Source organism: Misgurnus anguillicaudatus, chromosome 7 (genome assembly GCF_027580225.2).
Source record: "Misgurnus anguillicaudatus chromosome 7, ASM2758022v2, whole genome shotgun sequence".
In the NCBI taxonomy this organism is placed as follows: Eukaryota; Metazoa; Chordata; class Actinopteri; order Cypriniformes; family Cobitidae; genus Misgurnus; species Misgurnus anguillicaudatus.
In genome coordinates, this window is record NC_073343.2 from 23,263,333 (window position 1) to 23,281,633 (window position 18,301).

General features: G+C 38.4%; 1 protein-coding gene across 7 annotated transcripts in view; it reads left to right on the plus strand.

The window, feature by feature from the left end:
- The window catches only part of dnmt3ab (DNA (cytosine-5-)-methyltransferase 3 alpha b), a 63,572-nt gene that overhangs the window by 40,315 nt on the left and 4,956 nt on the right, over positions 1-18,301 (plus strand). For 5 of the 7 annotated variants that reach the window (XM_073869615.1, XM_073869612.1, XM_073869616.1 and 2 more), the window contains 14 exons: positions 103-210; positions 321-477; positions 2,054-2,203; positions 6,850-6,894; positions 6,993-7,072; positions 9,480-9,592; positions 9,681-9,864; positions 10,878-10,962; positions 13,395-13,540; positions 13,803-13,893; positions 14,070-14,218; positions 16,883-16,968; positions 17,070-17,139; positions 17,223-17,341. In XM_073869615.1, coding sequence (XP_073725716.1) covers positions 103-210; positions 321-477; positions 2,054-2,203; positions 6,850-6,894; positions 6,993-7,072; positions 9,480-9,592; positions 9,681-9,864; positions 10,878-10,962; positions 13,395-13,540; positions 13,803-13,893; positions 14,070-14,218; positions 16,883-16,968; positions 17,070-17,139; positions 17,223-17,341 — 1,583 coding nt within the window. The remainder of the gene's footprint in view (positions 1-102; positions 211-320; positions 478-2,053; positions 2,204-6,849; positions 6,895-6,992; positions 7,073-9,479; positions 9,593-9,680; positions 9,865-10,877; positions 10,963-13,394; positions 13,541-13,802; positions 13,894-14,069; positions 14,219-16,882; positions 16,969-17,069; positions 17,140-17,222; positions 17,342-18,301) is intronic. The other 2 variants (XM_073869614.1, XM_073869613.1) reach the window with 2 other exon arrangements.

An 18,301-nucleotide genomic window follows, 5' to 3' on the forward strand; every position in this document is an offset into this window, starting at 1 on the left:
ACAAATATATTATGCAAACAAACGTTTATTTTGTGTGCGATTAATCGCGATTAATCTTTTGTCAGCCCTACTTTAAATGTTGCTTTTCAACTTTTTCGGTAGGTCTGTGTTGAGAAACTTTTGCCTTTGAGTTCTTTCCAAAACGCCTTTCACCAGCCAACCTACAATAAACAACCTATGTACAAGAAAGCCATCTTCGAGGTGCTACAGGTACAGATTCATTTGTTGCCTTAATGCTACAGAATAGAGTTTTAACAAGGTTAAGTTCCAATTTAGTCAAAATCTGTCTAAAGCAAAACCTTTGATGCCGTTCCAAACAGGTAGCCAGCACTAGAGCGGGCAAAACCATTCTTGGTTGTCCAGAGAGTGACGACACCGACAGTTCAAAGTCAGTAGACATGCAAAACAAACAGATGATTGAATGGGCCATGACAGGATTTCAACCCACAGGACCTAAAGGCCTCGAGCCACCTGAAGGTAAGACACACAAACAGGCATACATCCTCAGGTTTTATTGCTTTCCTTGTGCAAATGTGTTATATATTTTTAATATTAATATTAATAATGTGTAGAACTAGGGATGCACCGATAGCCAATGTTGATATTTGAAATCACCTAAACAAACACGCCCCTACCCCAATAGAATCTGGACCTTCTGTTGATAGACCCGCCCCACACATACGCAACCCGGCATTTGATTTGATTTGATTGGCTATAAGTGTGTTTTGGTAGTCGGCCCGTCTAATTTTCCAAAGCGTTTTTCAAACATCGTGGACTCCGCCTTTAACATTCAACTGACCAACATAATAAGAGAGGCACATATTAAGCTAAAACAAATATAATAAGAAAGCATGACAACCTTCAAAGGTGGTTTTTGCTATTCAGCATTTATTTTATTAACAACATTATCTCAATTTTTACATATAATGGATTTCTTTATGCAGTTAATTAATAAACAATCGATATCGGCCTTTCTCGTGCTATTGCCAATATGCAGATGGTTTCAAATTCATCAAAAATCGGCCGACAAATATCGGTGGCCAATACATCGATGCATCACTAAAACTTTCACTGAATGAGATCTTTGTGTAGGCAAAGCTGTCAGCCAGGTCATTGCAGAAATAGAAACCGTTTTTAAAATAGAATCTACTGTGGCATTGTGTCACAACTTTTTAGGACAAAAATTCTGATAAATATAGAAACGATACCTTTTGTTGCAGTGTTGACTGTAGTTTGCACACTTTTTTTAGCTATTTAGTTTGTTTTAGGTATTTTATGTAACTTTCAAGCTTAACAGACCTAGTTGCTGTTAACTTTTATTGTAACAGAGCGGCCAGGAAATTCTTCCATTTTATTCTGAATTTTCCTTGCACTAGAAAGGTTGCTAGGTGCGCAGGGGTTTAAAACCAGTAAGTGTGTTGTTCCCGCTCCATGGCACGCAGGAAATTTCAGGGCTTTAATAAATCGCTCCGATTAATGGCATTAGTTTTAAAGGACAAGTTCGGTATTTTACACTTAAAGCCCTGTTTTCAGATTGTTTATCATGAAATAGAATGGTTTTAACTGAAATTTGGACATATGATGCTGGCTCAAGAATTTTCGGGAGATTATTGTATCACCTCCCACCTCTAAAATGGCTGCATAGGTGCACGGGAACAATCCTTCCTAAAATGCATTAAACTTTCATTTACAAAGATGTGAAACTCACCGAGTGGTCAGGGGTGTTGTTTATAATTGCTCTATTGGCCAAGTGTATTTATTCGACTACACTATACTATTTATTCGAGACACAGTAGAGCGACTCTCTCTAAAGGTTACACATTTAAAGTTCTGATTTTGGCGGGAGTAGGGCGTAGTTATGATAACTTCTAATTGGATTTTGACACATTTAACTGCACGTGCGTCTGTGCGTACAGAAAACTGTTCACTTTTGCGGTTAAAATTTTTAAAATTGCCTGAGTGTTAACATTTGTAAGAATCACATTAATCCGCGAATCGCATGCGTGGCGAACCGTGGGGCCATTAACGAACGTGTAAACAATTTCTTTTTCAGAGGAACGGAACCCATATAAGGAAGTGTACCCAGAGATGTGGGTGGAGCCAGAGGCAGCAGCTTACACGCCCCCACCAGCAAAAAAGCCCCGCAAAAGCACAGCCACAGAGAAACCCAAGGTCAAAGACATCATTGACGAGAGGACTCGAGGTGAGCTGATACTCTCACTGAACAGGGTCAGAGAGTTTAAAGAGTTCTCAGTTGTAAACGCACACCCACTCGTGCTAAATCTGGATTATCGCTTTCGTTCACAGGGTAAACACAAGAGGGTGTGTCTGCACCTATCACAGGGGCTGCTTCTAATCCTGCAGGGTTAAAGTGACATTGCTCATAAATTCTGGCTCTTGTTAAAACGTCTACATTTTATAATTTATGTAAAATCAAACCTTAACATACACAGTCTAAAGTTTCTTGAGTTTAAAACAAATGTGTCAGATGTGTTTCTTTAAATACAGAGACCTTAATGTCCTAGTGTTAATTCTATCAAACACAATTACATTTTTGGTAGAAAAATGAGAACGTTGTGAATATGTTCATGCTTTATTAAATATCCCAATTCCTCTGTGATGCAAGTCTGTAGTGCACACTGTCTGACATTTACAGGGGCTGTTTATACTTGGAATTAAGATTTTTGTCGTTTTGGTCGATCTGATCACAAGTGGACGAGAGAGAGACTTTAATCCGTCTTTTTTGTCCACTTTCAACTGTGGGGTGGACTGTGGGCGAGTCCCTCTGCTTTCGTTTAAACGCGAGCGGGAGAAATGACAGGTTTCAATTGATGCACACTTATATTAGGTCAGAGTCCGCTGATTGTGTTGTTGCACAATTTTTTCTACACATATATTCCAGTGTACCGTGGGAGGGACAATGCATTATTTGACAGAAAACTTCATCAAATACAACAACTCAAAAACAAAAAGCTAAACATGTAACATATCTTTGGAAAGCTAAAATTCTTGTGATTTGAATTATGTAAACCGTTTTAAGATACAATCAACACAGTAGGTACAATTTGTGTCCTTTTTAGGCATTTTTTTGGCCTTTTTCAGGAAGGCTAAGGGAAACTTTCTCTGATATTTCAGAGCAATTGATGAAATAAGCTTGCGCAACTTTTACACGCTCGCAAAATTAATCAAAAATAAAAGAGGCTGAGAGCAGCCGCTTCAGTTTTATCAATAAAAGCCTAATGCTGCGTTCAGACCAGCCGCGTTAGAGGCATCAAACACGAGTGATTTCAATGTTAAGTCAATGTAAAGACATGTTGATGTGTGTCTGGAGGTCTCGCAGCGCGAATGAGGCGTTTAGTGCGGCGTGGTAGACACGATTCCGCCTCATTCGCCCATCTAGGTCGCACGAATGGCACGAATTAAGCATTGCCGCGGGAAATGCTGAAGTTAAAAATTTTGAACTTTGGCGGAAAACCACGCCGCATTAACCAATTAGGAGCTTGCTCTAGTAGTGACATGATTACAGGAACCGAGCGGAGGTGTAGAAGCCTATGGAAGGCCCTCCCATGACGCGAATTTACGCGTGAATGTCTCAATGACTAGAATTTCACATGCGTCTTTCACGTGCGAATGAAGCGAGTAAACTCAAAATGTTCAAGCGGCAAACTAAACGCGGTAGATGCGAATTGGACGCCTCAAACGTGGCTGGTATGAAACCACAATAAAGATCACACCGAACACCCTGGGTTCGCGCTAGAAGTCAGGGAAGGGTTGCACCAGTCGTTCGTAAGTTCTTACTTAAACTGGGACGTAAAATCCAAACTAGAGGCTTAGTAAATACTAGCTAGTTTATAACTAACTCTGTACTTATTCGGTTGCACCATTTGTTCTTAAGGCAGAACGTAGCTAGTAGGTCGTAAGCTCTTCGTAAAGTAATGCGTTGTCGCATAGAATGACGTCTATTTTTCTTATCCCAATCACAAGCCTTCTAATAGGTAAACGGGAAGTAGTCTGAACATCGCGTAATTTTAAACTCATTCTTGACTGGCCTAAACTGAAAGTTAAAAAAGACGTTAAAGCAAACGAACTCAAAACATTACACTTTTAATTGAAAATATCTATCCCACACATGGAGGAGAAAATTAACAAGAAAAATTTCAGTCATGAAGAAATTCTTATTTTAATTGATGGATACAAAGAAAACAAAACAGTTCTTGAAAACTCTTTGACGAACTTGCGGATCTTCATAATCAATTATGAGCTCATTGATGTGATCTAATCTGGCTGACACCGTTTTCTGACCGCTATTCATGGACAGAGGCTTCCATAAATATTTTGTTACAACGTTTTGTTTTGTTTAAACTAAGTTTAATGGTGCAACGCAAAAACATTTAGTAGTGCGTAAGTTGTAACTTAGTGCCCATTTACGTCGTAACTAGGCTACGTTGTAACTTACACATAGCTGGTGTAACCAGCCCTAGGTCCGTATGTAAAAACATAGTGCTCGTTACATTACATTAGATCAATAGACAGAGAGTCCGCTGTCTTTTGTGGCTGCTTGAACATATTCGACCACATGCGCGTGCGTCTACACCACAAAAGCAATCCGGTCGAATGCATTTTCGACTGGATGTGGTCAAAACTGGACGAGCTGAAAACATTTCACACTCCGATTACATTTGTATTTAGCATCGTCTACTTGTGATCCGATCAACCAAAACGTTTCTTGATACCAGATGTAAACAGCCTCACATATAAGTGCATTAGGAAAAATGTAAAAAATTGTGTTTTAAGAAAGTGACATTTCCACAGGACCTAATGTGTCTGAAAACAACCAACTATGCTAGCAAAATTAGTGTGGTTTAGTGTTAATATTTTGTTTGTGTTTTTTTTTGTAGCAATGTAGTATGAAAGCAAATGTTAAAGATTATAATTAGTTCCTATATTTTAGAGCTTACGGTGAGTAACAGTAGTTATAATGAAAGGGGCTGTTAAATCAGCAGGGAGCTTTATTAACCAATCAAACGGAGGGAAACAAGAACCACAGACATCTCTTTTGTGGGTTAACCAAGAGATTCCTCACACTTAAAATAGTTTAGTATGGATAACAGTCTTATATTTTTCTTCTCCCAGAACAGGCTTTATTAACTTCTTTTTATTTAAAGTTAGTGTTCAATAACCTATCAGGGCATGCTTTTCTCAACACATGAAAACAAAGCACAATATTTAATCCTTTTTTATATGAAACTGCAGTATTTACATACATTTAAGTAACTTACCAATGTTAACACCATTTTTGCATCCTTCAAAAACATTTGTTTTAACGCTCTCATACTGCACTTGCGTCCTGCAATGGTAGAAGTGATTGTGGCTTTCAAAGATTTATTATAAAAAAATATTTTTCCACAAAATGCAATAATGCATTCAACTTTGCCATGTTATATTCATTTAGTTGACTAGAGCTATTCAATGATTAAAAAAATAAACATTAATGGCATTAATCAAAACACTTACTTTGTCATATTAAGAACACTGTCATTGCTGCTGTTATCCTTGGGACGTCATCGCTGAACTTTTGGGACAGCGATCAGCTGTAAAATGTTTTGGTCCTGCTCGATTTTCGTTGGCTTTGAGTAAAATAATGGAAAGTTTTATCAAATCTCTGGTGTCAATGTGTTAGCATGACAGAATCTTGATGCTGTAGTGTGAGAACAAGCAACAGCCGGCATTTTTCAGTCTCAATTATTTGATTTTGATGGCTTACGTATCTTTGCCATCACAGAAAATCACCACAGGTTTATCAATGCCATCAAACGTATTATTTAGTTTTTGTTTGTTTGTTGATCATGAAGTACAAAGTATATGAGGAAAACTAGCATTCCTTGTGTATTCACTGGCCGCCATTGTTGTTTACAGTGCGTGGAATGGTGCGCTGTGATTGGTTGAGCGGATTTATTGCCTTCTGCTGATAAGGAGGAGGGGCGTTTATCGCGTTTTGGAAAAAAGGGAGAAAAGATGACAGAATAACATGGCGAATATCGGATTTTGCGTAAAATTAAGAATTTAATTTTTAATACCGAACAGATACAAGACAGAATACTTTTTTTTAATTGCCGTTTATCGCTTTTTGTAACCAAACTCTTAATTTGTAACCAAACAGTCTATGAACACTATTTACTTCCATAGTATATTTTTTTTCTTACAATGAAAGTCAATGGTGTGCCTGTATCTGGTGGGCTACTTTTTTGATATAGTCTACTAAAAACTTTTTTCTTTTACTTGATTTTATCTTATTTTACTTGTTGATATGTTTCATCATTGTTTAAAATGTCAACATACATAAAAGAAGCCAAACTAATATAAAACATATTAATAAACAAATGAAGGCTATTAATAATGTGCATTGGTGGGCAACTCACAGACTCTGTGTGGGCAACCTCATTTGGAGAGACGCTTCTCACTTTATAACCACAGTTTTACTGAACTACATTAATACTATTACTACAGGCAAGTTATGTGTGCAGACCAAGTAATCGATAATGATGTTCCTTGACAGCGACTTTCATAATCAGTTTTTCTATCAGTTAGTTGCTGCAATATCTGTGATGTTGCTAAATGTTATACTCCCAATAAGTACATTGCTCTAGTTATAGCACTACAGTTTGCAACATTTTTTCAGTGAGTGAGTACAGCTGTGTTTCTAATAAATTACATCTTGTTGACATTGAGTTATATCATAAGTTAGGCCAGCTGAAGTTCCACAAACCATTTGAAGAGAATTTAATGCTCTTCAAATGCCTGAAATGCTAGTAGTTTTAAACCACATTTTCTTTATTCTTTTGTTTTTAGAGAGACTTGTATACGAAGTTCGTCAAAAATGTAGAAACATTGAAGGTATGTGATACACCTATACATTGTGATATCATTGCTGTCAATGGTGGAGCCTCAGGTAATCTCTCTGTATTTCTCTCTCTGTCTCTGAACACTGTTAGACATCTGCATCTCCTGCGGCAGCCTTAATGTTTCCCTGGAGCACCCGCTCTTTATAGGAGGAATGTGCCAAAGCTGTAAGGTAAAAGCCAGGAAATTCCTGTTTCCTACTTCCTTAGGGCTGCTTTGTTTGCATGCTTGTAATGTTTGTATCTTTTCCATTTATGTTATTGGCAGACGCCAGTTTGATATTTGAAGATTCACTTCACATATGATATATCCCAGCAAGCAAAAACTGAGAAACTGAGACTTTCATTGACAGCTCAAATTTTGCCTTGTTTTAGCCAAAAATTGCTTGCTGGGTTGTGACACTTACAGCAGCAAGCATTTATACACAACTTTTGTGGAAATTATCAAATTGATTGAATAGTTAACTGAAAATGAGTCCACATTTTTTCTTGTATACTGTAGTACACAAGTTATACGTTTATGTGACTTCTTTATCTGTTGAACACTAAAGGCCAATTCACAGTGGTCCAACAACCAACTCCAAGATGGAGTGCACGATATCTGAAAAACGCTTTGGAAAAGGGAGTCGGGCCGACTACCAAAACACACTTGTAGCCAATCAGCAGTAAGGGGCGTGTCTACTAACCGACATCCTTATGTGAATATGTATGTGTGGGGCGGGTCTATCAAAAGAAGGTCCAGATTCTATTGGGGTAAGGGCGTGTTAGTTTAGGTGATTTCAAATGTCAACATTGGCTTTTAGAGATTATGGACCCTGCCTTTAAAGGGACACTCCACTCATTTATGCTCATTTTCCAGCTCCCCTAGAGTTAAACATTTGATTTTTACCATTTTGGAATTCGTAACATGGCTGCAGGAGGTGCATTGATATTACGCAGTGCCCGAAAATAGACACCTGCTATTGAAGGTTACCAAGGGGACTATTTTCGGGCGCTGCATAATATCATTGCGCCTGCTGCAGCCATGTTACGGCAGCAAAGTCCTTAATTATTACGCCAGAATGAGAGTATAGTTCCTAACCATATCTGCCTAGAAAATCGCAACTTTTAATTTTCCGTTGGTCTTAGTACACAATGTAACTAATGAAGAGTTAAGTTTTAAATAGGAAAAATATTGAAACTCTTAGGTTATTTTTTTAGCGCAATGCTAATGGTATAATCAGATTCAATGGATTGTGCTAAGCTATGCTAAAAGTGGTATCGCCAGACCCGGAGATCGGCTGAATGTATTCCAAAACAGTAATAAATCAAATGTTTAACTCTAGGGGAGCTGGAAAATGAGCATATTTTCAAAAAAAGTGGAGTGTCCCTTTAATAAGGTATTTTGAGGTTTTGTGTCCATACAATGGTAGTCAATATGGGCCATTGTTATTTGGTTACCAACGCTTTTCTCCCTGATTGGAATTTCAATGTTTAAACCTATAAAAATTAAAATTTTATATAAAATAAATTATTTATTGCTGGTAATTCTGCACCTCTACGCATATAAATTCTTTATGATATTGTATAGGGCTGCAACAACTCATCTAATATTCAATAATAGTTGATAATATATGATAATCATAATTTACTCGCTCACGTTGTGTCAATTTCAACACCACAAGCCATTGACTATGGAAGTCAATGGTGCCCCAGATCTGCTTGGTCACAAACATTTTTCAAAATATCTTAGTTTGTGTTCAGCAGAACAAATATATTTATACAGGTTTGTAACAACTTGAGAATGAGTAAATTAGGACATCATTTTAATTTTTGGGTAAACTATCCCTTTAACAAACATTGTTCTTTTGTCTTCCCCATCTTCCTGACAATCATCGTGCTGTCTTATTTCGTCATGTATCTCCTGCTGCCTTGTGCTGTGTGTAAACAAGGAGCCCACACTGTATGGAGCAGGCGGGCTGCTGTGCATCTCCCACTGTTGATTATTATACACTTTTTTGAATATTTGATTAGTTGTTGCAATCCTAATTGTAAAATAGACAGTATTTCTGATTGCCAAATTAACCAGTGGCGGCTGGTGACTTCTTTTCCGAGGGGTGCGAAATCAAAATGTGTCATTTGTGTTGCTCGTCATGTGCATCATGAATCATTTCAAAATACGTGCCTGCTGCACACGCGTCGAAAGGGTTTATGATAAAAGAGACGCACACTTTCACAAATTACTCGCAAGACACTCACATAACATTAAACTCTGATTACACATGAGATTAAGCGAGTATCTGGCAAACACGAGCATTATAAACCCCTTTGAAGCGTCTGCAACAGGCACTTATTTTGACATGATGCGTGATGCACATAGGTTCACATGGGGCGATAAACAAATATTTTGAAATGACGAGCCACAAACATGATGGGCTAAATACAAGTTGTGATGAGCTTCGCATTGTGTCCCCTCGAAAGAGAAGTTAATGGCCGCCACTGAAATTAACACTTAAAAACAAATAATATGTTATATATAATGTGACCTATACTCATACTCGATACTTGCTAGCTAATATTTCAGCATCTGCATTTTCGTAGAACTGCTTTCTGGAATGTGCATATCAATATGATGACGACGGCTACCAGTCCTATTGTACCATCTGTTGTGGAGGCAGAGAAGTGCTCATGTGTGGAAACAATAACTGTTGCAGGTAAGACAGCCATTGAAGCTTACAGCGTCAGGGTCACCTTTATCTCTATTATATTTTAAGGTGATGTTTTTTTTGTGCTTTTTTACAGGTGTTTCTGTGTGGAATGTGTGGATCTGTGGGTGGGGCCCGGCGCGGCACAGGCAGCTATAAAAGAGGACCCGTGGAACTGCTACATGTGTGGGCCAAAGGGTCAGTACGGCCTGCTGGAGCGTCGGTCCGACTGGCCTAGCAGACTGCAGCGCTTCTTTGCCAACAATCACGATCAGGACTTTGTAAGTGAATATGGGATGTTCATTGAAAATCTCGTTTTTAAAGGAAAACAACAGTTTTTCAATATTTTACTATGTTTTACCTCAACTTAGATGAATTAATACATACCTATCTTTTTTTAATGCATGCACTTGTTACCTTTGTACAACACTTCTTGAATGTGTTAGCATTTAGCCTAGCCCCATTCATTCCTATGGCCCCAAAACAAACGTTTTATTTTGTGCCACCATTCTTACTCGTGTAACTACTCATGTAACAGTCTTGTCTTTAAGTAGGGAAAACATGGAAGTGTTTGGTGGCTTCTAAATTCATCCCTGTTTGGAGCCATAGGAATTAATGGGGCTAGGCTAAATGCTAACACATTCACGACGCGCTGTACAAAGATTAAAAGTGCACACATTGAAAAAGATAGGTATGTATTAATTAGTCTAAGTTGAGGTAAAAACATAGTAAAATATTGAAAAAGATGGTGTTTTCCTTTAAAGGCTGATAAAATTGCTTTAAGATACGAGACCAGATAAGGTTTACAAAGGTAATGGTTTCAGTTTTATTATGTAATGCTACATCTCCTAAACCCTTAACTTTCCAGACCATGTACATTAAGATCATGTTGGCAAACGGCCCATGTGAAAGAGCAGCCAAATAGTGTTATAGTCACGGCACATTGTGATTCAGAATACAAATCTTAACATTCGGTTTTATCTTACACGCTCCATACAGATTACAGTACAGGTCAGCAACTGTTATTAGTAACATTATTAAAGACCACAGATAGGCAGCCCCAGTTATAGTTAATGAAACCGGTCCCCAATACCTCGTTTACCGTACAGGCTCTTAACAATAATCCCTTGTTACTGGACTATTTAAGGTAAAGGGCTTCTTTGTTACCTACAGACGGCATGTACAGACAGGTGTTCTTTTATTACAAACCCAATGTGTTTTAAGGGTCTCTCTATCACTTCCCCTCTCTCTCTCTTTCTATGCCTCTTCTCTGACCCCTGTTCTTCTCTTACAGGAACCACCGAGGCTCTACCCTCCCGTTTTGGCAGAGAAAAGAAAACCCATTCGTGTCCTGTCACTTTTTGATGGGATCGCAACAGGTTAGTGAAGAATGTCCGCCGTCCCTTTTGTGGTCTCAGCAGAATATAGAGCTGATCGCGTTACGCTCGCCCCGGCTTTTAAAGTGCACTTAGCTTCGCCATTGCTGGTTGATATCGCTGTACCGCCTATGCTTTAATGTGCGATGGCATTGTGAGATTTAACTACTGTTGCAGTTGCAGTGTTGATCCATTTGCACTTAAATCTTGATCCAGTGTATGCATATCTGTGACTGGAAAGAAAAATTAAAAAGACTTAACCAAATAGTCATGGTAAAATTATTTTTATAATAATAGTTATTGAGAATGTGATTTTTATTGTAAAACATAGGGGTGGAATTCAAGACGATTAAGTCACTTGGTTGTTTTAGTGAAATGACCCAAAAAGAGTTTTTACCTATTAACTCTTTCCCCACCATTGACAAGTTAAATTAAGAGAAAATGCTTCTCTGCCAATGGCGTGTTTTTCTGGCAATCCGTATTTCCAGACTTTTAGTGCTAGACTAGTTTTCAAACTGTGGGTCGGACCCACTAGTAGGTCCCTCCAAAGTCCTGCAACGGATCGGATACCCGCATAAAAGTGTCTCAAACGGGTGGATCGTGACATTCATAAAATTAACGGGCAGGGATGCGAGCGGATAATTAACTCCGTGCGGGGGGGTAGTAGTGCGAATGAAAATATATGCAAAATTTGTATGTGGGTTTTGCACCCCAGAACTTTTAAACACAGCTGAAAATGCCTGGAGGACACCAAATGCCAGCTGTTTTTTCAGCCGAGCGCTTTTTAGCTGTGATACTTGAGCTGTAAGCCGGTTGGCTGTTTTGATACTTGTCCCGCCCCTCCTCCACTGCTGTGTGAAAACTGACATTGACGAGCGGAGCTTTTCACCCAAAGTTAAATCTCTTTCAACTCTCGACGCTCATCGCCAAGCGCCGGCTTATTTGAAAAACGCAGAGTTTCCATTGGAATCAATTGAAAACATGCGCCAGCCTCGTGCGCAAAAGCTTTCGTGTGCACGCCCCAAATTGCCATTACACGCGCAATATATGACATTTGGCCCATCACGTCACCACCACTGCAACAGTGCGCGACCTTTGTTGATTCTTCTCATAGCCTAGTTGGAGCGAGCGTAGCAGGAGTTGCATAAAGTTTTGCCGTTGATAGCCAGAGGCTGAACGTCTTCTCTTAAGGGCTCGTTATAGTCGTGCGTAGGTCCTACGGCGTAGCCGCGATGGCATAGGTTCCGCGTCGGTTTTCATTTATACTTTTGCGTCGTCGTCCGCGTCGACGTGCAAACAAGCGTGCAGGCCGCTGGTAGGCAGTAACCACGCGTTTAACCACAGTAGCAGTGTGAACGCCGAAGAAGAAGAAGCTTGGCAAGTTAAGCCACAAACGAAGAAGAAACAGCAACTTCTTGTTTATAATTTGAGAAGACCAGCAATGATGGATGTAAATAAACAGTGACTTTTGTAGCAGCTTGAGTTAAATCACTCCTCAACTTGGCCATTCTTTGTTTTCACTGTCGCAAACGGAAATACCTATGACGCAGTTTTTTTTACCTGACTGGAGGGGTTCTGGTGGACCAATCACAGCGCTTGCGGTCCGCGTAGAACTGACGCGCTGTTAAAAATTTTGCGAGGTGCGCGTCAGCCTACGCAGAGCTACGCACAGGCTACGGATAGCCTACGCCGTAGCTACGGCGTAGAACCTACGCACCACTATAAATTGCCCTTTAGAAAACATTTCGAGACGAGACTTAGGAGCACAGCAGGGGTTGTGTAGGTAGGTTGTATTTTTTTCTTGGTCTTTTTTATTAACTTAACTTTAACTTTGTAGATTTATACAGGGATAAAGCGTGAACTAGTCGGGACATGCTGTGCGCTAAGTTGCCAAGTCCTTTGCGTTATGGCGGAATTCAGATTTAGGCTTTTCTGCGGCTTAAAGATGGAAGGATTTCGTTAATTAATTATTGGTATTTGGGCTCTGAATAGTCTTTGAGATGCATTTTGGATAGTTTTAAATGTCCATTGGGCTGGTTTTGATACGCGAATCTGGCAACCCTGGCTGTGCGCTTGCGCAGACGTTTGGTTCGGATTTACATGTAAACATTGTAATCAGATTGCAATGTTTAGGGTTCATGTACACTGTATTGTCGTGGCTTTCAATCGGATTATATTCAGTCTGATTGACAAAATTTTGTGCATGTAAACATAGCCAATAAAATATAAACTGCTATCTCCTTAAAGAGAACACATTTCTTTTTGTATTTATTAATATTTTTAAGTAATATTTTGGTGGGTGCTAAAATAGATACTTTCTGTCTAAGTGGGTCACGGAGTGAAAAAGTTTGATAACTACTGGATTAAGGAATGTGCGTAATTATTAAAAACAGAAATTTGTTTGTGATCGCCATGATGCTTGTTTTGTGATTCAGGGCTGCTGGTGCTAAAGGAGCTGGGGATCCAGGTGGAGCGATACGTAGCCTCAGAAGTGTGCGAGGACTCCATCACCGTGGGCATTGTTCGGCACCAGGGACGCATTATGTATGTGGGTGACGTGAGGAACGTCACGCGTAAACACGTAAGTGTCCACAAACGTGCTTTGCCTCACTTAAATGTACTTATGTATAATCCAGCAGTTAGAAATTGTGCCAGAAATGTGTTGCCAAAAACTTGTGGAAGCTCTGGATATGAAAAAAGTTTTATCTGTCATCATATCCTTATAACCTTGTGAAAGCTTGGATGAAAATTAGTGAAGGGCATGTTTTTTATCAGACGACAACAATGATATATTTCAATGCCAAGTTTTTTTCACAACATTTTCTTTTATATACACTTCACAGATCCAAGAGTGGGGTCCCTTTGATCTTGTAATAGGCGGAAGCCCATGCAATGACCTGTCCATCGTGAATCCAGCAAGAAAAGGTCTCTATGGTAGGGCTGTATATAGCTGTGCCATTTAGCTTTTGCAGCCATTTCAATATGACATAATTGTAAATTCCGCAAACTTAATGTACAGATACTAAAATATCACTGCTCACACTTTTAATGTCAAAATGTTGTACTGAGCTTTCTTTACTGTCTGTTTTTGTCACCCAACACTCTCATAGAGGGCACAGGACGGTTATTTTTTGAGTTTTATCGGCTGTTACATGAAGCTCGACCTAAACAGGGAGACAACAGGCCGTTCTTCTGGCTCTTTGAGAACGTGGTGGCCATGGGTGTCAGCGACAAGAGGGACATCTCTCGGTTTTTAGAGGTGTGTGTCAAATCTAAATAAAATTGAAATGTAGCCTATTAACATACCTAAAAGGAAAGGTTGCCCAAAAATGTAAATTCAGGCATCGTTTAATAACCCTCATGCTGTTTCAAATCATTCTATTTTCTGTATAAATTTCTAGAAATGTCGATGTTGTATTTTTTTCATAGAGTGAAAGTGAATCTAAGAGGGCTGTGGTTGTCAGTCACTGACATTCAGTGTCACTTTGGGTTGTAAAAGGTGTTTCATGTTGACTGCTATTTATAATCCATACATCAAAGCTTTTCGTGAAGCTTTGTCGTGTATGTACCATTATGTTTGCGGTTGCACCTTGATACCAACCTGTGTGTTTTTGCTGCTCTCTTGTGGTAGACGGGGCTTGCTGTACTAGAAAAGATTAACCCATCATCTACTGACTTAGCTCAAAGGAATAGTTCACCCAAACAGGGCCGGCCCAAGCCTTTTTAGGCCCCTAAGCAGAATTTTGGGTTCAGAATTTTTTGCCCTCAGTGACCCCAATATTGTCAATGCTTGATTATTTACACACTATAAATCTAACATTATACATACATACATTATTTTATTAATTTTAGCTATGTTTGGGATGTTGGAGTGTCTAAAAAAAGAAATCAAACCTTGTTGTATGTTGTGATAATAAAAGCATTTGATAACAATTTCAGTACAATTTTAGGTGAACTGCCCCTTTATATTTTGAGCACAGACCACATTGGGACTTAACATGCAAAGGTTATAGACACTTGGTAAATCTTTAAGAAACAGACGTAAAGAAATGGACAAATAAAGTAATGTCTTGGTTACGTATGTAACCCTCGTTTCCTGAAGGAAGGGAACGGAGACGTCACGTCGTGACCGATGAATTGGGAACGCACCTGCCTCTCGTTAAATACCCGAGAGGTGGGGTGGCGCAGGCAGATGCAAATATCTGCATGCCAAGTTCATAGGCGTTTTCGCAGTTTCTCGAAGTAGATTGGTCCCGCGAGGCATGTTCCCAATTTGTCGGTCACGACATGACGTCGTAGTGACCAACTGAAAGGGAACATAGTTTAGTTTCTCTAATATAATTTATTGTTAAATGCATTTTACTGTTTAGAAATAAGATTTTTATTTCAATATGCTTATCACAACCTATAAACACAGTATATATATATATATATATATATATATATGTATGTTTTTTAACGCTTTTGTCTTTGTCACCTTTTTCACCCCTGATGAGTTTGCACCCCTGAAACCATAAAATTTATTAAAATGCACACATTACTACCTAATTCTATCCCTAATAAAATGCTGAAACTTGCTCCATTACTGCTTTTGGTAAATTACATAGATCACAAATATTTTCCATCTAAAGCAACTTTTTATAGTTTGCATCATTGGATAATACTTTCAGTCTTTAACACATCTATCACTCAAATACTGAATGTTTAGCAACTGATGTCATCTGCACTCTTTTAACTTTGAAACTAAAGCTCTGTAAGCAGCAACTCCTGCCTTCTTTCTTTTGATTGGCCGCCTCACTTTTTGAGGAGCGCTGTTGCGCTGTATTGCAGCAGCACTCTTGGGGCCCCTGGTGGCCACGAGGCCCTAAACAGACGCTTTTATTTCGCTTAGTGTTTTGTGCCGGCTCTGCACCCATAATTTACATCCTTTCGTCAGCCAAACACAATTAGAGTTGGCAAGTAGAGATATTAAATCATATCCTGGCTCTTCCTAGCCTTGTAATGGCACTGAATAGTGGCTGTATGTTTGAAGGTCATCCATCATCAGAAAAAGAAATCCAGATTCTGATGGGTTAATAAATGTCTTTTGAAGCAAATTGATACGTTTGTGATACGTATTTTGAGCTTAAAGGGATAGTTCACTTTAAAATGAAAATTATGTCATCATTTACTCATGTTGTTCTTAACCTGTATGAATTTCTTTTTTCTGATGAACACAAAATAAGATATTTTGAAAAATGATGGTAAACACACAGCAGGTGGTGACCATTGACTTTCATGGTAGGAATATAAAATTTGATGGAATTGAATGGGTACCGTCGACGGTGTGCTTACCATCATTTATCAAAATATTTTCTTCATCATTTATCACAATACTTCCAAAATAATTTTTCCTACTATGGAAGTCGATGGTCACTATGTGCTGTGTGTTTGCCATCATTTATCAAAATATCTTCTTTTGTGTTCATCAGAAAAAAGAAATGCATACAGGTTTAGGACAACACGAGGATGAGTAAATGATGACAGAATTCATCACTTTAATTATAGAGATTGATTTAAATATAAACAATAAAATGGCGTCAGGCTCCATGTGGTCTAGGTAAGATGATCGTTGGTCTTGCGTGTCTCGTTAACTGCATCGAGACTCACTTTTAATCCTTAAAAGTTTCATTAAATAACTTCAAACAACTTGTCATATATTTCAAGTGTTCTGAATGCATAAGAACAGGTTTTATAAAAATAATGGAAGCCATCTGGGTTTGAACAACAATACATGAGTAAATAATTAAAAAATCTTTAATTTTTGGGTGACCAATTCCTTTAAATGTTGTAAAGGCCCCTTTATGCACCTCATGATAGATTTTATCTGAGTCTTGTGTGTTATATTTGAATTAAGGTGTTTACATGTAAACCTCTATTTCAGTGTAATCCAGTTATGATTGACGCCAAAGAGGTGTCTGCTGCCCACAGAGCTCGATACTTCTGGGGTAACCTGCCCGGCATGAACAGGTTAGTTAGACTTGAACAACTTGATTTTCTCTGTTCATGTGCTTAACATCCTTATCGAAGTATTGAAATGATACATTTCGTATTTCATCATATCCTCGCAGACCATTGAGCGCCATGTGCTCGGATAAACTGGACCTTCAAGACTGTTTGGAGCATGGCAGGACGGCAAAGGTAAACCACCTTCTTAGCAAACCATTGACTGGTTTTTGCATTAAGCTTTAACTAGTACATCAAACAGCATTTTCCTTTAACAGTTTGATAAAGTGAGAACCATTACCACTCGGTCAAATTCCATAAAGCAGGGCAAAGACCAGCACTTTCCTGTATTCATGAATGAAAAAGAAGACATCCTGTGGTGCACTGAGATGGAGAGGTAATGCCTTTAACATATCCAAATATAAATCATATTGATTGTATCATATTAAATCATGTTGACGTTTTAGTAAATAATATCCTTGCTCTTTCTAGCTTTGTAATTCCACTAAATGGTGGTCAGAAATAAAAACAGCACATAGATCCATCAATAAAGGAATCCAAATGATGGGTTAATATTAGTGATGCACCGATGTATCGGCCACCGATATTTATCGGCCGATTTTTGATGAATTTGAAACCATCGGCATATCAGCAATAGCACGAGAAAGGCTGATACCGATTGTTTATTAATTAACTGCATAAAGAAATCCATTATATGTAAAAAATGAGTTGATGTTGTTAATAAAATAAATGCTGAATAGCAAAAACCACCTTTGAAGGTTGTCATGCTGTCTTATTATATTTGTTTTAGCTTAATTTGTGCCTCTCTTATTATGTTGGTAAAAATAATTTGATGCAGAAATAAACTAGCTAATAGACCAACTGTATAGTATTGTATACAAGTGTTTAATATCGGTATCGGCCAGAAGTTGTCTGTTTAAATCGGAATCGGTATCGGCCCAAAAAATCCTATCGGTGCATCCCTAGTTAATATATGTCTTTTAAGGTGAAACCATATGTTTTGTGGAGAAAACAATTAATATTCTGAGCTTAATTGATACACAATACATAACATATTAATCATCAGTGCTGTAAGTTCAAATATTGAGGCATACATTTAAATCTTATTGGTTTGTGTGTCTTATGACTAGTTGTCATCACAAGACACGGGGAACAGGTGAGATTCAACCTTTTGGTGTGCACCCATATTTGAACTTAATGTACTGATTTGTATGTTTACAATAGCCTCTTTTACACCGTAATTTGGGTAAATTACCATGAATTTACCAGTATAATAAAACACAACGTATTGATGCCACATGAGCTCAGAATATCACTTGTTTTCTCCACAAAAAAC